Below are 26,496 nucleotides of genomic sequence, written 5' to 3' on the forward strand. Positions count from 1 at the left end.
CAGGAAAAGTCAGAACCGGTGCCATTACGTAAACTGGGGAATCGCTTCCTCCAACCGGAGGCGGCATTCTCGAGTTGATTTTAGATACTTGCAAACTGAATTAAATTTCAAAGTTAATAGTTACCAATGGTACAATACTTAAAGAACTTACCAATATAGTTCTTATGGTTCATTTATGGAATCAATAGTCCGTTGAAAAAGGTTTGATCACACTGTCGAGATTTTTCTTCTTTTCGTGCATTTTAAAATCTTGCATGTCTTGCTACGAAATGTGGAGCGATATTTTCTTTTCATTAATATTGGTGAGTACTAGAGGCATTGTGATTTTGATAAATTCTGATTTCGGCATTTAGTTCGGTTCACAAGTATCGAAAATCAACTCCAGCTGAAGACGGCGAAATTTCCAGTTTTCGTAATGGCGCCGGTTCTGACGTTTTCCTGGCATGTAAAATATCAAAATCGTAAAAAAGCCAGGAAAACATCAGATTTTTCGGACTACTTCCGGTAATGGAAGGAAATTCATTCAACCGTTAAATAACTGATTTGGCAAAGTAAAAGATGTCTTTTTTGGTACATAGTTATAACCCGTATATAATTTTCACCCTAAAATTAAGGTGTTTATTGAGCATATAACGATTTTTGTTAGACCTTTTACAATTGTGAATAACTGTTTAAGCAGAGTGTTAAGCGAGGAGTTTTGCATATATAGCGTGGCCGTTGAGAGCATAAAATTAAATATCGCTAAAAAATTAATTGCGCTTTAAATGTAAAAGTGTCTTTAGTGAGAATTTTAAAAGCGCTAATATTAATACATACTATACTCGCTTAAAATAAAATACCAATTTTGTTTTTTTAAGGACAGATCGGTTTTTTTTAGAGTATCGTTAAAATGTCCACTTACATGTATACTGGGTATATAATTCTAAACTACACGTGAAAAGTGTAACATTTTCAATAAGCCAAAAAATTGATCGTTGACCGCAGAGTGAGCTGTTGGACCTGTCAATGAGAAGATACGTCACAAGGTGGGAGGGGACAGCTAAATCTTTTTTGCATTCGCTGGAGTTCCACAGAACTGCAGTACTGTTTTACAAAGTTTACATTACGATATATCAAAATACAAAGTAAAAGGTATAACACAACTTTTTTTTTATTGTGTTCTGGGGCAAAATGCATTTCGTTGACCTCTCGAACCAAACTGGTTTCGTGTTTAGGTCCGACGAAACGCTTGTTGCCCTCGAACTCAGTCATCAGGTCTAAGAATTAGTAAATAAAATATAAATTTTGACTTGGCATTTTGGTCAAAGCAGAACCATGTTGCATTTCTCATTTTGAAATGTATTTATGCTGAAATAAAAAGTATATCATTTAATTTAAACGTACTGTATATTGTACAGTGTGATGTATTCCGGATCTTTTGTATCTTTCGTTAACAGTTTTCATATGAGAATGTACTGCGCATGAATATGGAATAAAGTAGTTCCGTTATGGCTGACCCACGTGTTGAATGGTGATTTTTGCAACACAACATTTTGGCGACGAGGACGGTACTTTAGAGTCGACACACATACAGATTGATACAGTATGGGTGAAGAAGAAAACGCTGCACAAATAATACAGGTCAGATCAATCGGTAAGATTGGATCATTCGACGAATCACTCGAGACATGGGATGTTTACACAGAACGGGTCGACCTCTATTTTAAGGCAAACGGGGTTTCTGAAGATTTATTAGTGCCGTCATTCTTAGCTGTTATAGGACCTAAAACGTACGGGCTATTAAAGAACATTGTTGCACCTACTAAGCCTGCAAATCTCACTTACCAACAGATTCTTGAACATTTGAATAGACATCTGTGTCCAAAGCCCTCCGTTATTGCGGAGCGATTCAGATTCCACAAACGAGAACAACGGTCAAGTGAAGGTGTGTTGTCTTATGTGGCGGAACTCAGAAAACTGTCCATACATTGCAATTTTGGAGAGACTCTCAATGACACTATACGAGACCGGTTTGTGTGTGGTATTAACAGCGAATCTGTCCAGAAAAAGTTACTTGCTGAGCCAGCACTAACACTAGATACTGCAGTGAAAATTGCGCACGCAATGGAGACCGCAGGACGAGACGCGACAGAGCTTCGAGAGCAAAGAAACACTGGAACAGTTCACAAGGTAAATCTTAATGGTAGGCCTAGCCAGAAATCAAAATCTCGATTCTCAGCAAAACCGCAGTCACAGAAGATGCCAGCCCCAGCACAACGTACACACAAGGACTGCTGGAGATGTGGTGGCGAACACAGCGTCATGAACTGTAAACATATAAACAGTATTTGTCGTTACTGTTCGAAGAAAGTTCACATAGAGAGAGCATGTTTAAAGAAAAAGAAGGATGCAGAGAGAAGGACTGGGAAAAAGGTGAACTTCCTAAATGACAATGACGAGCATGATGAACATCAGTTTGAACCTATGTTACATGTGCATACTGTTAACAATATGAACAAAGTTGACCCAATCATCCTAAAGCTGAGGATCAAAGGACAACCTATTAACATGGAGCTAGATACTGGATCGTCTGTATCTATCATACCTGAATCGTTCTATAAACAAAATCTCAGTGACGTACCACTTCAGGGGACCAAAATAAAACTCAAGACTTTTACAGGTGAGAATATTAGTCCTCTAGGCACAGTGCATGTACCAGTGACATTGAATCAGCAACAGGGAAACATGGATCTAGTAGTAGTGAGACAAAATGGACCCGCACTCTTTGGTCGAGATGGACTATCACAGTTTAAAGTGAACTGGCATGAAGTGAAAGTGTTTAAGCTACAACAGACTACACAGAAAACTGACACTATGTTAAAGGAAATTCTCGACAAACATCAAGCCGTTTTCAGATCCGAGATTGGAAAACTGGAAGGAATTACAGCTTCATTGTACCTGGAAGATAGTGCTCAACCAAAATTCTGCAAGGCTAGACCCGTACCTTATTCCCTAAAGCCAAAAGTCGAGGAAGAACTGAAACGTTTGGAAAAAGAGGGCATAATCAAGTCAGTTACTCACAGTAAATGGGCCTCACCTGTTGTTCCTGTAGTGAAGAAAAATGGTCAAGTGTGTGTGGAGACTACAAGGTAACCATCAATCCAGTGATGAAGGTGGACCAGTATCCGTTACCTCGAATTCAGGATATATTTGCGTCACTAGCAGGAGGAAGGAAGTTTTCTAAGATAGACTTGACACAAGCCTACAACCAGATGCAAGTAGATGAGTCGTCCAGAGAACTAATGACAATCAATACACACAAGGGCTTATTCCAGTACACACGTCTACAGTTTGGTGTTGCTGCTGCCCCAGCTATATGGCAACGTGCCATGGACCAAGTGTTACAAGGGATACCGTTTACATCATGTGTCTTAGATGACATGATCATAACCGGGAAAACAGATGAAGAGCACCTTGCGAACCTTGATGCAGTTTTAGAACGATTAGAAAAGTTTGGTCTACAGGCTAACATGGACAAGTGCGACTTCTTTAAAGAACAAGTGTCATACTGTGGTCACATGATATCAGAGGAAGGACTGAAGAAGTCACCAGACAAGGTCAACGCTGTACTTAATGCGCCAAGACCAGAGAACTTACAGCAACTCATTCTTAGGCTTAGTTAATTACTACCGTTCATTCTTACCAAACCTGTCAACAGTCCTGGGTCCACTGAATGAACTTCTGCAGGGAGATAAAACATGGAAATGGACAAAACAGTGTGAGCAGGCCTTCACAGAAGTTAAGGAAATGGTGACGTCAGAACAAGTTCTTTGTCATTATGACCCAAACAAGCCAGTCAAGCTAGCCTGCGATGCTTCTCCGTATGGAATTGGTAGTGTTCTTTCCCATGTAATGGATGATGGAACTGAACGACCAATAGCATTTGCTTCCAGATCACTTAACAAGGCTGAAAAAGCATACTCTCAAATTGACAAGGAATCCTTAGCTTTGTATTGGGGAGTAGTTAAATTTCATACTTACCTGTATGGACGTCGTTTCACATTAGTCACAGACCACAAGCCGTTGGTTAGCATCCTGAACCCTAGTGCCGGAATACCTGCCATGACAGCTGCACGACTGCAGAGGTATGCGCTATATCTGGCTGGACATACTTACGACATAGAATACAGAAACACCAAATCTCATTGTAATGCTGATGGACTTAGCAGACTACCACTTTCAGTGACAGCATCAGATTATGAAGACACAGCAACAGTATTTTACAATACTCAAATGGATCAACTACCTGTTACTAGTGCACAAGTCAAGCTTGGAACTCAAAGAGATAATGTCTTATCACATGTATTGGACTGTGTTTCCAAGGGACACAATGACTTACCTGCAGATGACGAGAGATTTCGTCTTTACAGTTACAGATTTAAGGAACTTACCTGTCACCAGAATTGCTTGATGTGGGGAAATCGTGTTGTTGTACCAGAAAAACTAAGAGACAGAGTTTTACAAGATTTACATGAGGGTCACATTGGGATCGTCAAAATGAAGTCTATCGCAAGATCATATGTGTGGTGGCCTAAAATTGATCAAGATATCGAAAACTTGTGTTCCGGTTGCGGTGGTTGCCAGCAACATAGCAACATGCCAAAAGCTGCTCCAGTGCATCCCTGGGATTGGCCGAAGGAACCCTGGGACCGCCTACACATAGACTTTGCCGGGCCATTCATGAACTCTATGTTCTTACTCATCGTAGATGCACATTCTAAATGGCTGGAGATCTTTCCAATGAAATCAACAACAGCAACACTTACCATTGAGAAATTGAGAATTTTATTTTCACAACTTGGACTTCCGAAGGTGATAGTGTCAGATAACGGACCCCAGTTCATTTCGGAGGAATTTCAGTTATTTCTTGCACAAAACGGCATCAAGCATATTACCTCTGCGCCGTATCACCCTCGTACGAATGGGCAAGCAGAGCGACTTGTTCAAGTATTCAAACAGGCAATGAAGAGCGCTAAGGGAGACCAAACATCAATGCAACAAAAGCTGAGCACATTTTTATTCAAATACCGTACTACACCACATTCGTTAACGAACGAATCACCTGCAAAGCTGCTGTTGGGAAGAAACTTGCGAACAAGGTTGGACATCATTAAACCAAACTTAAATGATACGGTATTGTCAGGACAAGACCAGATGAAACTTTCCATACGCTCTAATGTTAGAGAATTTAAGGAAGGAGAGAAGGTTATGGCCAGAGATTACAGGAAGGCAGAACGCAGTTGGATACCTGGTGAGATACACTCACGTACCGGACCGCTTTCTTACACAGTTGACACAGGACTTGGCACTCTATGGCGACGTCATGCTGATCAGCTTCGTAGTGGAACTAGCGACACCAATTCGGAACCAAATATTGAAATTCCGGATGTCAGACCGACCGTTCCTACAACAATGCGTACTCCGAAAGGAAAAGATGCGATTTCACAAGCTGTCTCGAAAACTCCTGTAGTGTCCAAGGAACCGTCCGTGACAGAGCCGACTCCAAATGTTAGACGCTATCCGCAAAGAGAGAGACGAGCTCCAAAGAAACTGAATTTGTGAATATTATGCTGATTACACAGTGTTTGGAGCATAATAATCTCCATGTAATCAGTAAGAACCAGAGGTTCTTTTCTATTATCAGTATTTGTTGTTAAAGTGCAAATGTGTTCATTAGTTCTAGTCATATAGTCATTCTAGTCATTTTATGATATTGTTTTCTTTAAGCTAAATAGCTTTTCATGATATTAAAAGCCAGGAACATTATCAGTGACTTTCAAAAAGAAATTGACTCTTGAATAAGTAAAAAAATATGTTACAATTTTATTACTGAATAGTGACTGTAAAATCTTGAAAAATGTGTACATCTTAAATGAAGGGGAGGAATGTGATGTATTCCGGATCTTTTGTATCTTTCGTTAACAGTTTTCATATTAGAATGTACTGCGCATGAATATGGAATAAAGTACTCCGTTTTGGCTGACCCACGTGTTGAATGGTGATTTTTGCAACACAACATACAGATCAAGGTTTTCATATCCGTAAATGTGAACAGTTCTTATGTCGACAGAATAATCTTTTGCTCATTCAATAAATAGAGGATATCTACATGTATATCGTGTTATTTGATATTGGTTTTATCAAACGAGTTGAAAAGGTGTATATATTCGCGAGGCTTGCCGAGCGAATATACATCATTTCAACGAGTTGGATAAAGCCGATATCAAATCACACAATTATAGATGTTCAATTTATCTCATACGACTTTCGTTTAAACAATATACAGAGACTACATAAATGATTGCTAATTCAAATTGATGATGTATAACTTTTATAACGTAACACTGTTGATGTTGACATGCCTCGGAAGAAAGTAGATCGTGTTCAAAATTTAGAATTTTTGCTATCTCCGTCTTTGAAAACATTATGTGACAATTGCTGGAGCTTTACATCAAACGAACTTCTGAATGAAAGTAGTAAGGACCATGGGATCGTGAAAATTTACTCTTTGGACGATGCCAGTACAAAACGTGTTAGGCAAGGTTAGGGGTCGATTTATTTTTTTATCCATGATAAGTTACACCTACATTACTACTATAGGTAGGCATACGTAGTAAAATATTTTTAAAAAGTTGAAGATTTTAAAGGAATCTCATAACAACAACTTAACTGCTAGGCCTTACTTTCTCCGAGAACAATTTAAAGGAATGTGCGGAAAGGGGGGGGGGGGAGGTTAACATACGTCTGCAAGTAGTCTTGATAAAATAAGACACTTCTTTGACATGTACGAGTCTTTTTCTTGCTTTTAACGACATTGTGCTCTTTATCATTCATATTATAAGGGCAAGGATTTTTACAAAATTTTAATAAAAGTTTCAATAAAATAAAATCTCGAAGCAAGGGATCGTGTCAAAACCGGAAGTGCTATTGATAAAGCATCTACCCGTGGATAAAGCATACACTGTAGGTTTATCCAATGCCTGTATCATCCACACGTATGAGATAAATAGAGAATAATTCATACCTTTTCCCATATCACATCCTGTATCAGCCCGAGACACAAATATCAGCCAGAGGGCAGAAGGGAAAGGGTATTTTTTTATTATGTTTATTACATACCTAGTAATAAAGTACAGTACACATTAAGTTGAGAAGAAGAAAAGTAAATAATCATGCACGACCTCTTACAGGTACACGACGTATTGTCTCATGCAGTTTAGGTTTGTTTCTACTTCTATTTAAATTGTGCCCGATCCGTAATTTGAAAATAATTTTTGATTTGTCATTTAGATTATCCTTACATTAAAAGTTAAAATAAAGAGAAAGTGTATCCCCAGAATATGTACATGTATATGAGCACAATAACTGTTTTTTTTTTTTGTTTGATTTACTACGGGTGTAATATTGATCCGTATCAGCCCTGCAAATCCATATCAGCCGTGAAAATCCGTATCTGCCCTGTAGGGCTGATACGGCTATTGTGACGACAGGCATATCGCATATGCATAAATCCTGTATTTGTTACTAAGTATGTAATAAATAATAATACCAAGAGGTATACCTGGATATTGCTTTGAACTAACTTTAATGATATTTAAATGTTTTCATAAGAACGCAATAAAATGAAAAATCGTACTTTATTGAAAGAAAAAGCAAATCTCAGCTGAATTGTGTGTCATATTACAAAATGATTGTCATAGTGGCAGATTTTAAAACATTTATTTCAAATACAAATATTCATAAATAATAAAATTTATAAATTGTTTACAGTTAATATCGCACGGCTTGAAAATCGAATTTAAGTTATTACTAAACGTAATTTTAAACAATATACAAAGATTTCCATTTCCCCTTTACTGTTATATACCAAAAATGAATTTAAAATTTGTCAAATTACTTAATACTGATCAGTCGCATGATTGCGATACATAGGAAAATATGCGTTTAAATTTATGTACCACATTACTAGGTGATATTACTTTTGTGTAAAGGTTATGACATAAAATGTAAAAAAAAAATGTCATAAAATACATCTGGCTCATAAACGTAGAGACCTTAAAATTATTCAAATGAATATTCTTTTAATGAAACGATTTTAGTCTTGAATGGAGACATTGAATCTAAATAATGGAAGACACGTACATGTTAAGACACAATAAATAACTAAATATACTATATACCTATCTTCTCATGTCATATGTATCGAGGGTTTCAGAACAATTTTTTATCAACCATGTCTTGATAGATGTACAGTGAATATGTCTTAAAGAGTAACAACTGGCATTTTATCCAAATTTGCCCTCCCTTTAGTACGTATTTAAAATCAAAGATATAATGAATATTGGGTTCTAGGGATAATCTACATCTCATTGCCTGTTTAACATAGAAATTGACATATTGTTTATATTAAAGACCTGGTCTGCAGGTAGTTCTCCCGAAAGAATCTTTACCAGATTGGTTGAAAAATTTTTAAAATTCAAAAAATCTTCGAGAATTGGTCTTGGTGGATCTGAAGTATATGTATAAAATATACATTCAACGTCTCGAAGGGAAAAAACTGTTTTTTCTGTATATATAATAATGAGTATTGCGAAACGTGCCCCTTTTCTAAGTAGCTCCACAATGATTTTTCCATGGCGTTTTTCGGATGCAATCATTAGTGGGGTCTTATTCAATTTATCAGGCATATTAACATTAGCGTCATTATCCAGTAATACGTTGACGAGATCTTCACTTTCTCCCAACACGGCGAACCAAAGAGCAGATCGACCCTTTTCATCTTGCACGTTGATATCTGAAATAATCGTGATCAGCATTTTTGCAGTTGACGTTCGACCTTCACGACAGGCTACCAAAAGTGCCAAATCAACTCGAAAAATGATGGTATTTTCAATAGGCCCAGAAATTACAAGATAGTCTACGATATTATGATACCCATTTGCTGCTGCAATATATAATGGATCAATATTTTCACAGTTTGGAGTTATATCTGAAGATGCATCAATAAGAATTTTTACTATATATTCATGGCCATTTGCAGAAGCTTGTAACAGAGCATTTTCCCTTCTCTTATTCAGCAAATTGATATCTGCATCATGACTTATTAAAAAGCTGACAACATCATTATGACCTTCACTAGCCGCAAGTATAAGAGGAGTGTCATGGTTCTTGGTATATTCATTTATATTACACCCTAGCTGATGCAGTAGAGACACAGTTTTTATTTTTCCATTCTTTGCAGCGATAGTAAGAGGAGTAAGACCATTTCCATCACTGATGTTAAACTCTGCTTTTTTATGTAAAAGCAACGTGGTAATATCTTCATGACCTTGGGAGGCAGAAAACCATATTGCATTTCTCATATTAGCATCACGAATATTAACATTTGATCCCCGATCTAGCAAAAGTTCTGTTAAGTTTATATGATTTTGAAGAACTGCTTGCATTAAAGGGGTTTTCCCAGATATGTTGCATTTATTGACATCGGCTCCCAGATTAATTAACTCATTTGTAACCATATAATGTCCGTTAGAAGCAGCGAAGAAAATAGGTGTATCAAGATTTTTGTTATCATGATTGACATTTGCTCCTCGTTCGAATAAAATTTTAACAACATTCAAATGACCATGTTTAGCTGCATAGTGAAGTGCCGTATTCAACATCTGATCAATTTGATCAATGAAAGATATTTTTGAAAGAAGTTGAACAACATCAATATGCCCATTTGCTGCAGCCAACATTAATGGCGACATTCCCAAGTTATCAACATCGTCTGGTTTCGCACCATAATCTAAAAGGCATGTTACAGTTTCTATTACACCACTAATGCAAGCATAATGTATTGGAGCATGTCCTGCTTCATTGTGATGATTTACAGAAGCATTTTGTTGAAGTAGCAGGCGCACAATATTTGTGTTTCCCTTTTTTGAAGCAAGCATTAAAGGACTGGTTGCATCGTCCATTAAATCGTTCACATTTTCATTTAAAAAATGTTTAAAAACATCCATATCATCTATGAGTTCACAGGCACAGTGGAAAGCAGAAGCTCCAAATAAATTCCGAATTAATGTATTAGCACCATTATTAAAGAGGGTCTCAAGAGTATCGAAACCTCTCTGTCTTTCCCATTGTGACATGTCTTTATGGAAACTCGAGATCGCATAAATCAAAGGAGTACGACCTATTCCATCAATTGTATTAACAGGAAATTTTTTGTCCAGTAAAAAAGCAGTCATCTCACTGTGATGTAAGAGAGATGCTATATGTAGTGCATTTAATCCGATTAAGGTACTGCAATTCCATTTTTGATATAAAATATCCTCCCCTTTTAATTCTAAGAGCAAATGTGCGATTTCTACAGACCCATTCAAACATGCTGCTAAAAATATTTTGTTTGATATAATGTCCTTTCCATTTTCTATTCTCTTTACACGTTCTATAATGGCCTCGACAATTTTCTTGTCACCATATATTATACAGCTTAGTAAAGGTGATACTTCTTCAGCAAGTAGGGCTAAATTATTTTTCAGTGTCTGAGTAACAGATAAGTTTTCTTTGAGTTCTCTTATTAGACAAATTTCCTTTGAAGAAGATGCCTGAAGTTTATACTTCTCAATCATTTGTTCCGACTTTCTGAAAGAAGAATGAAACGGAGAAGAAGGATTTTTGAGAAGATTGCGTGTTCCATTTGAAATGACGTTTTGGACAAATAAACAATTTTTTATTAAAGACTGCATACGTTTGCGCATATTAGGTGTCATCATATTCATCGATAAATTGACACATCTACAAAATTGAAAAAAAATTTCAACAGCTTGTTCCACTTGAAAATTTTGAATGCAATGGAAAAAATAATTGTCACGCTCTGTTCCACTACTTGCATTCAGTAAAGTATTAAGACTTGTGATACTTAATTTTGTGACTTGTACACTAGGTGGTAGAAGATATTGTTGACCATCAGTTCTTTGAATCAAAATTGCTTTAATATTCTTCATGAAACTTCTTAAAATTGCAAATCCATCTGGATCATCCATAAGAATCACCATAAGCTGGCCAAATTCAGCAAATATTGACACCAACTTTGTTTTCATTTCTTTTGGATCTGTACATGGAATTTCATCGAAAATACTACACAGACCTGATTCATTTAAAAGGGTTTTCACTAAATCAGTGAACTGTTCAGTAGATTCTTCTGCACCCCCTTCACTGCCAAGAATACCAATTTTAGAACAGTTTACTTCATCAAATTGAATATTTTTTCTGCTCTCGATCGATGAACTTTGAATGTCTTTCAGACTTTCAATTGCCTTTTCTTTTTCGGGTGTTAATATAGGGTTTGCCTGTTCTTTTAAGTTAATATGATTTTGTAAAGATCTCTGAAGGTCTGGGAATGCTGCAGAGACGGTCTTTAAGACAAAAGTAAGATAGTTTTGTTGTCGATAAGTGGTGGTCAAGAACATTCTTTGAAAGTGATTGTCGTCCATGGTCAAAATTCGATTTATGAAGATATTTCGTATTTTATAATTTTCAAATGCTGGACACAAGAAGACCTCTGTAAAATTTTCTCCCATTTCCGTTAAAATTCTATCCACCAGCGCGTCAGCGTATTCCTCAGGTAAACTTATTGAAAGGTCATCTTTTTTTCTTAAGGTTTGAAATTTGATAAAAACTCTCTTTCTAAGTACAGGCAGTGGGCAGATCTTTATGAGGAAATCTGGAAAATCTGATGCAAATGTATAAGCTGCAACATCCATGATAAAATCGTGATAGAATAAAAAGTTCCCTCCTACTATTTTAACTAAAACATTCACCAAACTATCTAATTTTTCACAAATTAATCTTTTTGGTGTATTATAATCAACACCACACAACTCACAAGCTTCTTTAAAGATGTCCGACCTCACATTAGACAAATTTCTTTTTTCAAGAATCCCACTGGTAGAAAGTAATAGAATGAGGCTCAAGTATGCTAATCTATCGTTATCTTTAAAATAAGCGATTTCCTTAGATATAACTGATGTCGGCTCTGTAAAAAATTTACTTCCTTTTTGCTCATACTTTTCATTACGCCCAAACAAGGAACATAACAGTGGAAAATAATGTTCAGTATTTAATATGCGTTCTCTCTCCTCTGATGAAAGATGATATATTCCCGTAAAATGCTTCATTAGTATGCACTTTTTTTCTTCTTTGCAAAGAGGGAATTTCTCATGAAGAGGAACTAGATTTGTTTTCAACAATTTTATACATTTTTTATCGTTTAGTATCGCTACCCTTGTCGTTACAAGTAATTTTAGTCGATTGCTTTCAAGATACTTTTCAACAATATTTTCTAATGATATCCATTTACTTAAGAGTATATCATTGATAGACTCCTTTCCAAGAGGGTCGTGTAATACATACATTTGGTTAACAGGCACATTTGTATCAACCAGCTTATAAAATTCTTCAATGTCGCTTATAGGTATGATCATCCATCCTCGGTCTTTATATTTCAAAGCAATATGCTGAGCCATTGCAGATTTTCCACAACCTGAGGGCCCAACTATGGTTACAATGGATTTTGAATCTACGAGTCTTTCGGTATATTTACAGCCACTCGTCTCGTAATATTTATCATCTTCCTCCTTCCACGTGGAAATGATGAATGATTTTCTGTTTAATTCTTCAAAAAAAGTGAAAAAATATATATTTCAATTTGTAATTTGTGGTGAATACTGAATAGGTCTTCCTCCACTATGATGCTATTGCAGAATTACATAGGTATTAATATGGTTTTGATAATTATGCTTATATACATATTATGCGCTTTAAAGTAACCTGTCCCTACATGATATACATTTTCCCTCTTGAAAATAAAAATAAAATATTCAAGGATTCTTTTCATCCTTTTAGTGATATTAGATTTTTATTCCAAGGGAAAAAAATTAAATGAGACAAGATGTCCTGAACAACGAGCAGTAATTAACTACTCAAAGGAAGATTGTATAGCTGCAGATAGAAAAAAACTGAGGGAAGAAAATTAGAATAAATTTTTAAGATTCATTATCAACAATTAAAAAAAAATATGCTGTATCAGATGTAATTGAAATAACTCATAATTTGCGTTCTGTAGACGTATCTGTAGGTTTTGGGACCTTCTTTTACTTGAGAAGTTTACGCTGCAAACTTTTTATTGTATTGTATCTTTATCTGAAACGTCTTTCAGAACTTTGTCACTCAAACTTAGATGTCCATAGGCACTCGGCTTCATGAAGGTGTGTTTTGTGCATTACGTGTGTAACTAGATGTTACATACATACATTCATTTAAGAAGAAAAAAAATATCGCTGAAATGTTCGCGTTTTAAAAATGTCATTATTGTATCAAAGAATCTTGAAAGCACGACAGTTGCCTTCTTCTTTTTCAGGGTGTGTCTCTTTTCGAATCAATATCTTCCACTTTTCATACGGGTGTCGTGTGAAAACTAGTTTCAAAATGATTGACTCACTCTTTTCAATCATCTGCCCAATTGGACTCGCCGTGTAAAAATTGCATCAAACCACAAAAATTCTTCATATCTATCATTGAAACTGAAAGTAATGGAAGTGACGTTTTCTAGACACCTTAAATGTAGAATTAACCCGGAATTACATGGAAAATTTTGAGAGGAAGGAAATCAAATCTACACTGAACATACTGTAAACCAACTTTTATTCGCGTACTAGAAATTTTTGCGAAGTTCGCGAGAGCCTCATCATCGCGAATATTTCTCGCTGCGAACCAGTCCTTAAAGTCTCTGTGTTTATTAGAAACAGATTAAAAAAAGGTTAAATCGCAAAAATTAATCGTCGCGAACCAGTTTTACTCCATTCAATCGCGAAATAAAGTCGTCGCAAATAAAAGTTGGTTTATGTAGTTTAAAACAAAGATGTGTTTGTAAAACACCGATGCCCACGTACGGCAACATAGTGAAGATTAAACTTTTCTATATGCAAATTTAATATATTTGTACCCAAAGTAGCGTCTCCTAACTGGAAATGCATTTGTGGTATATGAAAGCCCTATCACAATCTTTTCCCAAGTAATGGCCAGGTTAAAATATTTTCATTAGTACAGAATTCTTCAAAATCAGAAGGTCAGAATTATTGGTATATAATATAAAAGGTCTTGCCACAAAGAATACATATGTGAAGTATGGAAGCCCTTACCATAACCGTAAGAAATTATTGCGAAGGATACTGTTTTCATAAGTTCTGAAATCTCTAAGATTAAAGGTCAAGGGCAATGGTATCCGATAAAAGATCTTCAAAAGTTATTGTCAAGAATAATTTTCTTTTCATAAGTCCGGAAATCTCCAAGGTAAAGGTAAAAAGGTCAAAGTTGTTGGTATCTAATAAACGGTCTTTCCACCAAAATACACATGTGTAGTATGAAAGCCCTAGCTCTAACTGTTCAATAGTTATTGCCAAGGTTAAAGTTTCGCATAAGTCCGGAAATCGCCAAGGTCAAGGTCAAAGGGTCAAAGTTATAGGTAACTTATAAACGGTCTTGCCTCAAAAAATGAATATATAAGGTACGGAAGCCCTAGCCTTAACCGTTCGAAAGACATGGCCAAGGTTAAAAATTTTAAAAAGTAGGTCAAACTCCAAGGTCAAAAAGTCAAAGGCCTTAATAGCAAATGAAAGATCTTGTCACAAGGATTGAAGAAATAAAGTATGAAAGCACTAGTCTAGCTCTAACCCTTTTAAATATATGGTCAAGGTTTTTTTTTTAAAGTAGGTCATACTCCAAGATGAAGGGGTCAAAGTTCTTGATATCCCTTGAAGGGTCTTCTTAAAAGAATGTGAAATGCGACAGCTCTAGCCCTTACTGTCAAAATGTTATAGCCAAGGTTAAAGTTTTTTCTTAAGTACGGAAATCTTCAAAGTCAAGCTCAAAAGGCCAAGGTTGGTGGTATCCAATAAAATGTCTTGCCACAAAAAATATATATGTGAAGTTTAAATGTTCTGGTATATACTGTTCAAAAGATATGGCCAAAGGAAAAGTTACGATTTTTTGTATAAACGTGGGTCAAACTCCAAGGTCAACGTCATAAGGTCAAACTTTGTGGTACCTAAAGAAAGGTCTTGTCACAAGGAATGTACATGTTAAATACGTAAATCACAGCTCCATAATATCAAAAGTTATAGGCAAAGTTAAAGTTTATGCGGACAAACAGACAAACAGAGAGACAGACAAAGAGACAGACAGACGGACGGACACGACCAAAATTATATACCCCCGAAACTTCGTTTACGGGGGCATAAAAGCAACACCTGACAACTGTATTTTTAGCTCACCTAAGTCGAATGCTCAAGCAGAGACATATAAAACCAGAGATTCGCAACTTCTTATAAGAGCTTCAAAATAACCACGAACTCTCGCGTGCCCCGAGATAACGCGAGAGTGAGAATCCAGTCCAGGCGCCATCTTGAAATTTTTATTGACCGAGAGATAAGATATCGCTTTTTAAGTACCACCCGCTGTTCATGCAAGCAAATCAATTAAGTTTATTGTTTTTTTGACACCAAAGATGATAACGGCCTCATTTACCGGTACATTGGGTGTCAAAAACATGCAAACAATGGATTAATTGGCCACGCGTCCCCGCCTCTGGAGCTCACGGCTTATGTAAACATTGCTACGGTTTGTTTTCTTTGGTTGTTCATTGACCCGTGCACATATGTAGATGTCAAAGGTGATTAAATCATTCAGACTAATAGTGTTTGTAGTATTTGAGTGCGATAAATCATGCATTTTCGAAAATAAACTTCACATTTAGATTATTATGGCCCATTTTTAGATAAGAATGTGCTAATTTAATAATTCATAAAACTTCTAAAATATGCATTTTTTCCCATTGAAAGTTATCAATACATTAAAATTAATGTATGTAGCAATGTATTTGGCTAGTTTTTCATAGATTTTATTTTCAGGAAAAAAATATATATGTTGACCTTTTTGGGTGTCCTATGTGTGAACGGAGACATTTGAGCAAATTTAATAATACGTAAAACTTCCAAAATATGCATTTTTTCTCATCGAAAGGCATAAATACATTAAAATTAATGTATGTAGCAATGTATTTGGCTACTTTTTCAAAGATTGATCCTCAGAAAAGACAAATATACATTGACATTTTTTGGTGTCTAGTGTGAAAACAACAAAAATATGTGTAAATTTATTAATTCCTAAAACTTCTAAATAATGCATTTTTTGTCATGGAAAGTTATAAACACATTGAAATTAATGTATGTAGCAATGTATTTGGCTAATTTTCTATAGATTTGGACCTTAGAAAAGATAAATATACATGGACCTTTTGGGGTGTCCAATGTGTAAAAACAACAAAAATCACCATTATCTTTATCTAAAAATTTCCATGAATTGTTTGTCAATTTGGCAAATTAAATATATATACAGTATCTTTGTTTATCTGTTTTCATGGAATCAGAGATTCATTGGTTTTTTTTTATTAATGGGGTTGTAAGACAATAGTAATCTCACGATGACACGACACATTTTGATGATTTCACTGTCCCCAAATAATTGGTACATGGGATTCTCAAGGCTCGTCAGGAATGCTGGCTGGAAAATGGTCTCTATGGCATGGGCATCTAAGGGGTTGCCTTGTTTTGTAGGGCTTTATTTACCTACCTCAGGTAGCTTTATTTAGCTATTTCAAGGTAAGTTTTCAAAAGTTTTCTTTTTATAAAAAAGAGACAAAAAGTCGCAATTTAATGACTATATTGATTGTTATACTAGGGAAGCTAAAAAAAAACAAAAACAAACAATCCAAGTTCAAGTTCAGGTCAAAGCAGAGATAGTTTATACATACTCAAGTATACTCCAGTAGCTAGGTTTGGACAATTCAGAGTAAAACATGTAATTCCATTGTTTGGTTAACTGTCCTCTCGGCGAGGCAGGCCCGAATATGATTACTTTACATTGTGCTGAATAATTACTGATCACTGCATCAAAATGATATTCTCTGCACATCATGAGAAAAATGCTTTTTTACAGAAATAAATCAATTTGGTAGCTAAATAAACCTACCTCAGGTAGGTAAATAAATCTATGTAGGTAAATCAAGCTACGTATCTAAATCTAGTGATTGTTCCAGGCCTGATTAATACAGGGAGAAAATACATAACATCAACACTAGTTTCAAAGCAATTTAAATCGTAAAATAAATACGAATTGGTTTCCTAAATGCCGAATTATATTTCTTTAGCATTAAAAACATAAAAACATAAAAAAGACTGTTTATCGCCTTCTTAAGTCAAAACATTAATTAAAAAGGTTTTGTTTACATCGTCGGTAGCCTTCATTTTAAATCTCGCTCAGTCCGAGATTTGCAAAATTGTAAACAATAGGCCCCGCGAGATTACGCGAGATTTCGGAGAGTTGCGAATCTCTGGTTTTATATGTCTCTGGCTCAAGTGAGCTTTTCTGATCAAAATTTATCGGTTGTCTGTCGTCGTCGTCATTGTTGTTGTTGTTAGCGTTGGCGTCGTTGTAAAAGTTTCACATTTTCATCTTCTTTTCAAGAACCACTGGGTCGATTTCAACCAAACTTGCTTAAAAGTATCCTTGGGTTAAGGGGATTCAAGTTTGTATAAATGAAGGACCAAGCCTTCTTCCAAGGTGAGGTGAATGTGAAAAAACAAGATGTGTTTGTGAAACACAGATGCCTCCGTATGGTAACATAGCGAAGGGTAAGTTTTCTCAAATGCAGATCAAATATGTTGGTATCTAAAGTAAAGCCTTTTCACAAGAAATACAGATGTGATATTATATCTCTAGGACCACCTGTTCAAAGGTTATGACCAAGGTCTCCAAAGTCAAGGTCAAAAGGTCAAAAATATTGATTTCAAATGAAATGTCTTATCATTAAGAATTAATATTTGAAATAAGAAATTCCTAGTATCTACAGTTTAAAAATTAGGGCCGAATTCAAAATTTACATTTTTTGTTGTAAAAATTGGTCAAACTCCAAGGTCAAAGGGTCAAGGTTCTTTATTTTAAATGAGAGGTCTTGTCACAAGAAATAAATATGTGAAGTATTAAAGCCCTAGTCCTAACCTTTCAAAAATTATGTTCAAGGTAGTATTTTAAAAGTAGGTCAAACTCCAAGGTCAAGGTCAAAGGGTCAAACTTCTTGGTATCCAATGAAGCGTCTTATTAAAAGAATTTCATATGTGAAGCATAAAATCCCTAGCCTTTGTCGATCAAAGGACATTGTCAAGGTTAAGGTTTTTTCATAAGTACGGAATCTCCAAGGTGAAGGTCAAAAGGTCAAAGTTGTTGGCATCCAATGAAACGTCTTGCCACAAAAACATATACGTGAAATATTTAAGACCCGGTATCTACTGTTCTTAAGATACGGCCAAAGTAAAAGTTAAGAATTTTTGTGTAATGGTGGGTCATACTCCAAGGTCAAGGTCAAAAGTCAAATTTGGTGGTATCCAAAGAAAGGTCTTGTCACAAGGAATACCCATGTGAAATATGAAATCATAGATCTACTAAATCAAAAGTTTTGGGCATGATTAAAGTTTTCCAGATTAACAAACAGACAGAGACAGCTAGACAGACAGACGGACGGACACGACAAAAACTATATACCCCTGAAACCTTCCTTTACGGGTGCAAAAAAAATTTTACATAGGAATATATAGGAAAAATCTTTCAAAATCTTCTTCACCAGAACCTTTATGCTAGGAAAGATGAACCTCATATGGAAGCATCCTCAGGTAGAGTAGATTCAAGTTTGTCCACATTATGACCCCGGGGGTAGGGCGGGGCCACAATAGCTGATTTAAGTTTAAAATAGGAATATATAGAATTTTTTTAACAAATCTTCTCCAGAACCATTGGGCCAGGAATAATGAAACACTTGTGGACGCATCCCCAGGCAGTGTAGATACAAGTTGTTCAAATTATGACTCAGGGACTCGGGTGTGGCAACAATTAGGGATCAAAGTTTTGCATAAGATATACAAAATAAATCTTCTCAAAAACATAAAGTTTTGATTAGTCAAATCCACATGTAAGCATCTGCAATAAGTGAGGATGTAAATATATTCAAATAATGTCTCAAGGTGTGTGTGTGTGTCGAGGAGGGGGGGGGGGGGCGAGGGGTCACAATGGGAGATCAATGAAAAATCTTTTAAAATTTCTTTTCAAGTATGGTTAAATTATACACGTATGCTTTATTGATATAGTGACATTTTCGAGCAATGGAAAATTTATCCCCCTCCCCTAACAAGTAATTTTTTCAATACTGAGCTGATATTTGTTTTTAACTAGCCCATGTGAGCGATGTGGCCCATGGATCTCTTGGTTTTACTGTCATACATTCCTTCTTTTTATGTACAGTTACAGTAATATCACATTTTTAAATAATGCAAATTTAAGCGGTTTTGTTTATTTATTAATATTTTTATTTTGATAAGTGTATGCAAACAGACCTAAAAATATATATTAAAAAAAAAATACCGACAGAGGTGAAATGTACGAAAATACAAAGAATTTTCTGAATACAAAAATCTATAGAAAACTTATCCTGTACCTAGAAAATTTAGTGGGTCTCTAGAGTCAAGCTTTCTAAATTTTTAGATTAATTATATGTACTTTCAAGTCGGTTATTCTTTTTATTTGAAATATCAATTATGAGATATGAATAGCTGAAAAAAAAAGTGTCTTGATAATGTAAGCAAAATCAGGTTAGTTCCCCGAATTAATAGCTAGAAATACTATATATCAAAAACAAATGAAATTAAAATATGTCAGGGTTTTAACTCATTTTATGACCCGCCTATAATGTACTACTTCATGCTGATTCCCACTGAGTCTAACGATTTAAAGGTTTAGATGCGCATTTTACGTATGTGTGCCAAACTTGTTTGTAAGGTAAATTATGTATAATATCATCAAAATTAATGATCCATCAAATCTATTATAACAGTAATGTGAACATGTTTTGTTGTTTACAAATCAACCAAAGTTATATATAATTCCAAACATTTACCTTGAAAAAATACATCCCCACCATAGCTCATAGTACTGTCATATGTAATCAAAACCTCGCGATGCTTAATTTTATCCAAACTCTAAAAAAAGAAAAGAAACATACATAATATACTATAAGGATAAAGAAATATATTCTATCATAATTTTTGCCAGGATTAAAGAAATGCTGATGAAATTACTCTCCAAAAATAATCAAATCTATCAAATCTGTACAATTAAAATGAATAATTAAATTTAAAAGAATGAAATACTTATTTTGACAACATCCATGTGTCGTCTTTCACAAACTAAACACTGTGAAAATTGCCTTAGTTGTTGATAAATGCAGGTTTTATACATTTAACTAACAGTTTACAAAAAAGTTTGTAAATATTGTGTTGAAAAACATCAGTAACATCCTTTTAGCAAAACTTTTCCCAAGTAAAATAAAATTGGAAATAGAAAGAATCCTTCATTAATATAAAAAAATATTAATAGAATTACAACGATAACAATAATGAAAATAAGTATTACCGTAAAATATTTTTCCATTTGCTCTCTTTGGTCCATCCTTTTGCAAATTTCTTCACAGCCTTTCCATATAATTGAGAATTCCTGATCTTCTATTTCATTTTTAGGCAAATGTGCATGCCATTTATTTCGTATCTTACTCATTTCTGTCATATCATCCATAAACAATTTATCTTTGGTTCCTGGGTCAATTTTCCTGAAAAAAAAAATGCAATTATCAGTAGTATAAATTTAATAGTTTTCCGGAGAGAGCTAAGTGGAAACTATAAGGCACTTTTCTTCATTCATTCATTCTTTCTTTCCTCCATATGGTGATAATGGTATATAAAATATAAATCAACACATAATGTCAAAAGTATTACATGTATTTAAGGAACCACTGTAGGAAATGTGAGATAGTTTATACATTAAGGGCTTCATCCGTTTTGTAAATTATTCCACTTTCCAATTATCTACCAATTCTACAGACACCGTGAGAGTATTGATATCAAGTACATTTACATGTGCATTAATAATGCAATTCATTTTGGATTCATAAGGGTTAACTGTATGAACTTAAAGATTTTCAATATTAAGCCGTAAAATTAAGAGTAAGCTACAGTACCTCAAAAGTTTGTACAAAAAAGAGAAATCGATTTCCTCGTAGGAATTGCTTAGAGTGGCCTTTTTTATTAATCTTGTTTCATCTTCTGACAGGCACATCTGTTTACATTTCTTCCTACTCATTTCATTAAGTTTGGTTTGAAGATGTGTAGGTGGAATTCTTCTCGTCAACTCATTCCTCAAACATACTGCGAACACTTCCTTCACGGCGTCTCCAACTCTAACACAATTGGCTCTTCTGCTAACATCAGACATGCTGCACTTCTCCTACCAATCAGGTTGATTTATTGCCTATTACGAAAAAAATATATTAAAGTATTTCTTTATTCTCACTATGTCATAACATTTAGTAAAAGTGGAAAAAACACTACCTTTTTCCAAGATGTGATTTTTAACTACATTGGTTTTAAAGGGACCGACAGGGTTTTCATTGCACAATACTTCGCACATTATTTTAAAATATTAAAACAATTATCCAGCTGATTGGTAGATTGACGTCGTAACAGTATGTTTCTGACGTTATGATAAGCTAATAAAGGCTCGTGAAAAATAAGCAATAAAATATTATTAAAAAAATATTAAATATGCGCACTTAAAACTTTTATTTTCTTTATGAATCCTTGTCTGAGATGGGGAAGCTTATTGACTCTATCGAGCAAAAGTTAGCTGATATCACATCAATAAAGAGCGATGTATTCTGTACCAGAAAATGTTTGTGTTCAATCCCCCCTCCCTCGATTCTTGATATAACCATACACTGTCCTAACAAAGTTGTGTGGATTAAGATGCCTTCTAAAGTTCGTGGAGTATTCAAGAAAATTAAGTTGTCAGGAGAAGTGTTAACTGGATCAAAGTAAAGTATGGCTTCGGTCTATTGGTACGAAAGCTTCACTACTGGACGAAAAAAGTGCTGAGAATCCCAAATTTTACTGATAATGTTTGATAATTACTGATACGGTGCTGTCCTTGCTGATAATTACTGATATTTACTGTTATTATTACTGTTGTTGCTGATAATTTTAGTTGTTGCTGATAAATACTGATAATTACTGTCGTCTTTTACTGTGGAGTCTGATGAATACTGATAAATACTGTTGAGGTACTGTCGCTGCTGAGAATTACTGATAATTACTGTTGAGGTACTGTCGCTGCTGAGATTTACTGATAATTACTGTGGTCATTGTTTTTAACCTGGGAATGGAGTAAAATAGCCTGAGAAATGATTATTTGTTTTTTTTTTAATTATTTAACAAATTCATTACATTCAATTATAAAATAAATTATTCTAAATAAAAAAAGTCACGTTTTATTAATTTGTTTTCAGTTTTCAGCTATTAATTTCATTATAATTATTTTTAGACCATAATGTTAACATAAGCTTTCATAAATGTTTATGTTTTTTCTTTAAATTTCTCCTTACACGTAGATGTCATTATCCGAGGAAAATTATTATGTTGTATTTGCAGTGGTTTTTCTTCCCAAGTACTTTTTTAAAAAGTTTAATTTTTGTTCATAAAGGTTAAAAAAATCTCATCTCATATTTTTTCTTACATCTATGTGTACTGTCATCAAAAGCTTTTTGTGGGTATTTTTAATACTTCAATACAGTCAATGGTTGTAAATATCAATTTATTTAACCGTGTGGAGAACTGAAAATGCATGAGCACGTCAAGTTGAAAACACCCTCCCCCCTTTTCCATTTACTTTTAAATTGAGCTCTCATTTTAACAAGACAGTATTAAATATTTGTCATAAAATCTAGTCTTAAAGCGTACACTTTGTTATTTTATAGAAGAATGTGACAGGGTTAAATAATTAAATTGAAGCATCTTTATTTTATATATATATATATATTATGTAGACAGTGCGCTCTAGTTCTCCGAAGTCCTCCCTGCGAATTTTATATCATTGTGTCGCTTTCTCTCTCTCTCTCTCTTAAATTATTTGTTAAGGCTTAAGTATTGTACACTACATGAAATAAATCTTATGCAGTGTGATTTTCAGTCAATGAAATACACGTATTTCTTTACATGCTTTAGGCTAATTCTTTTTTCATTGTATTCAGTTTTAAGTCTATGGGCATATGCCTTCTAATATTATGCGCCACTCATTAAACATGTTATATGCGGTCAGTCAGTTAAAAAAAAATAAATCATAACTTGAATTAACTTTTTCCATTAATGCAAACTTTGTGCTTGTTGTTCTGGAACATACATGTCAACCACGTGTAAACGTTCTACTTTCGTTTTAGAATCGGGTCAATTATTAGTACATTCTGCCATAGGGATATCGTTACGGCTTGCGTTTTTGTAAAATTAGAATTTTGTGCAGAGATTATAATTTTTTTTTTAATTCCATTTTTGTCCGAGACCTTTGTATAAACGAACAGTACAGACTTGGTGCTTATTAATATGATTTTACTTGATTGTAGCACAAAAAGGAGGGGGTGAAATACTGTTTAAAATTAAGTGATAGCCGATAGGGCAAGGTCTGTTCTTTAGTTGTGTGTTTTAAAAGTCATGCAAGTTATGATATTAATTTATACTTATCGAATTTTTTATATGCATGAGAAAAATTATTTTAGAGAATCAATTGCAATGAACCATACGAAATTCAGAACTGAAGTAACTATAACATTTATTCATGAGTGCGATACACAACGTCATGTTTCTGACACAGTCATGTATTTAAGTTTTTTTCTCGGATTAAGCGGAGTGGAGTTTCCCTGCATCTGAATTGTGAACAATTAATGCTAATATTATTTCAAAAAAGTGCTTCACTAAACAATCTTTCTCTTTATATCTTTATGATTGTATATTTTGCACACTTTTTTTTTTTTTATTAAAAAGCGAAGTCAGTTTCTCGTCTACGTATTTACCGGTCCCATACCATCGTTAGCAGAGATTCAGAATTGAAAATACATGTGACCACCTCCCCCGGGATATTCTTATATCTGATAAACAAAATATACTCCCCGGCCTAAATTCCCTTACTTCGCATTTATAGCAACCTACAATTTTTTTGGTTTAGTTTCTTATTCACGCATGCCTTTTAGACCTACTGTTATGTATAAAATCACCTACATTTTATATGTTTTTGTGGTCTATGTATACTAATGTACAACGGTAAAAAGATTCAAATAAATGATTGATTGATTGAAGAAATATGCGTAAAACTAAAAAATGAAATTAAATACTGAAGAAAGATAGATCTTTTAGAATTGAAATAATAATTAAAATAAGTCTGTACAACGTACTTGATGTACATGTATATATCTTTTTTTATTATTATAGTACCAAAGTGTTCTATTCTAAATATTTTTTCTATCAATTTTATTCCTCATCAAATTCAATATTACGGAATTTTTTTTCGTGCGACCATAAACTGTAAGATTGTTCCAAAGTAGCGAGTACATGTACAGTGTAGGTAGTTTGTTTATTGATAACACCGGTAGCCGCAGACGAAGAACAATAGGTAATTAGTGCCCATTGTTACGCTGACCACTACAATTTGCATGGAATATACAAATTGTACCCCGTTCTACCCGGCGCTGAAGACATGTACACAATACAGCCAAATAACAGGTCGATCACCGATTTCTGATCAATTGAAATCAATTTAAAGGTGTTTTTCTTTTAACTTTTTACCATGCAAAATTAAAATCGATCAATTTGATCATATACTAATAGTAACATATTGAATTAAGTCTCATTTCAGTTCTTATTTTCCATTCCATAAAATCAAATAAAAAAAAATTAATGATATTTCAAAACTGATTAAATAGAAAATGATTTTGTATTTAAATTTTGAGAGACAAACTAAACACATGTACCTTTGCACTAGGGATTCTTAACCTCTAATTTTTAATCAGCTCGCCCCATTTGCCGGTTGCACATGCATACATTGTGTACTTGTACATATGTACATGTGGAGGAGTTTAATTCTTGGACGATCTACAAACGTCTACATAACATTAAAATAAATGAATAAATAAATAAATTATTAATTAAAATCAGTGCCCACAGATTAAACATATTCAAACCTGTTTTCACCTCTTAGTTACCTTTTAAAAGGGATACAATTTCTCATTTTCGAGCAAATTTTCAAATATTTCGACAAAAAGACACCAGAAAACTGAACATTTAACAAGATAAATATAATTGTTTTCGAGAAAAAAGGCCTTCAAAAACAAAATGTTGTCTGAACTCGACCAATTGACCTAGCGAAAACGGAACAAATCCAACTTTTCTAACCTGCAGGAAACTTTTTTTATCCCGATTTTCTTTCCATCCATTAAGAACTTTTTTCTTATTATCAAAAAAAAAAAAGATCACCGATCTCCCTACATAATTTTCTTGGAGTCGGGAAAGGCGGCGATGGATCTTTTTAAGATAGCATAATTTTCTTTTTATTTACAGTTTATTTTTCATCAAGATCTTATGCAAAAGTAAAATTCCATTTTTTTTTCTGCAGTTAATTTTTTTTTATTAATTCTATTTCTATATATTCATTCTATTAATTATTCATTTGATTATTGTCAATATTTACACAAACGTAATGTAGAAATTGAGATCAGCATACATACATGTACATACAGTCATGTAATTTTGTCACAAGCAGAACATTTAAAGAAATATGAAAATTTTGTCATGATAATTCAAGTAAAAGAAAGTAATAATTGAAGGTTTTTATATATAGCCCTCTGTTTTATTTTAAACCAATTACCAGGTTAAAAACAATGACCACAGTAATTATCAGTAAATCTCAGCATCGACAGTACCTCAACAGTAATTATCAGCAATTCTCAGCAACGACAGTACCTCAACAGTATTTATCAGACTCAACAGTAAAAGGCAACAGTAATTATCAGTATTTATCAGAAACAACAAAAAATATCAGCAACAACAGTAATAATAACAGTAAATATCAGTATTTATCAGCAACAACAGCACAGTATCAGTAATTATTAAACTTTATCAGTAAAATTTGGGATTCTCAGCACTTTTTGCGTCCAGTAGTGCTTGCACTTGATAGGAATCACAAGGAATCTGCAGGTGATCTTTTATCGCACAATTATACAATTTTTCTCATCAAAAATATGTGATTTCAGATGATAGAGTTTGAAAATTTCCTTGCTTATGTTTTGAATTACCTTTCTACCAGAAAAGACAACAAAAAGACAACAAATCCATTTGGTCACACTAGAGAAAGCTACATATCTGATAAGATTTATTTTTTTCCCAATTTGCATAAGGTTTAGGAAAACAAAATAGTCTTTAGTATAAAGGATTC

The 26,496-nt window shown here is 34.2% G+C and overlaps 3 protein-coding genes across 3 annotated transcripts; 2 read left to right on the forward strand and 1 right to left on the reverse strand.

Moving 5' to 3' along the window:
* Positions 1-1,584: 1,584 nt before the first annotated feature.
* LOC134277149 (uncharacterized) lies at positions 1,585-3,132 on the forward strand. Its single transcript, XM_062759435.1, has one exon. It carries the CDS (start codon positions 1,585-1,587, stop codon positions 3,130-3,132), a length of 1,548 nt encoding a protein of 515 aa, XP_062615419.1.
* A 654-nt stretch (positions 3,133-3,786) lies between these two features.
* Positions 3,787-5,601, forward strand: LOC134277158 (uncharacterized protein K02A2.6-like). The gene has a single exon (XM_062759445.1). The coding sequence runs from the start codon at positions 3,787-3,789 to the stop codon at positions 5,599-5,601; it is 1,815 nt and encodes a 604-aa protein (XP_062615429.1).
* Positions 5,602-8,342: 2,741 nt separating this feature from the next.
* On the reverse strand, positions 8,343-21,459 carry LOC134277119 (uncharacterized). Its single transcript, XM_062759406.1, has 4 exons — positions 21,206-21,459; positions 20,605-20,797; positions 20,090-20,171; positions 8,343-12,703 (listed from the first exon to the last, which is right to left on the reverse strand). The coding sequence occupies exons 1-4, from the start codon at positions 21,457-21,459 to the stop codon at positions 8,406-8,408; spliced, it is 4,827 nt and encodes a 1,608-aa protein (XP_062615390.1). The 3' UTR covers positions 8,343-8,405.
* Between the last annotated feature and the right edge of the window lie 5,037 nt (positions 21,460-26,496).

The sequence above is a fragment of the Saccostrea cucullata genome, unplaced genomic scaffold (genome assembly GCF_032062105.1).
Source record: "Saccostrea cucullata isolate Sc308-1 unplaced genomic scaffold, CSIRO_AGI_Scuc_v1 ctg4010, whole genome shotgun sequence".
In the NCBI taxonomy this organism is placed as follows: domain Eukaryota; kingdom Metazoa; phylum Mollusca; class Bivalvia; order Ostreida; family Ostreidae; genus Saccostrea; species Saccostrea cuccullata.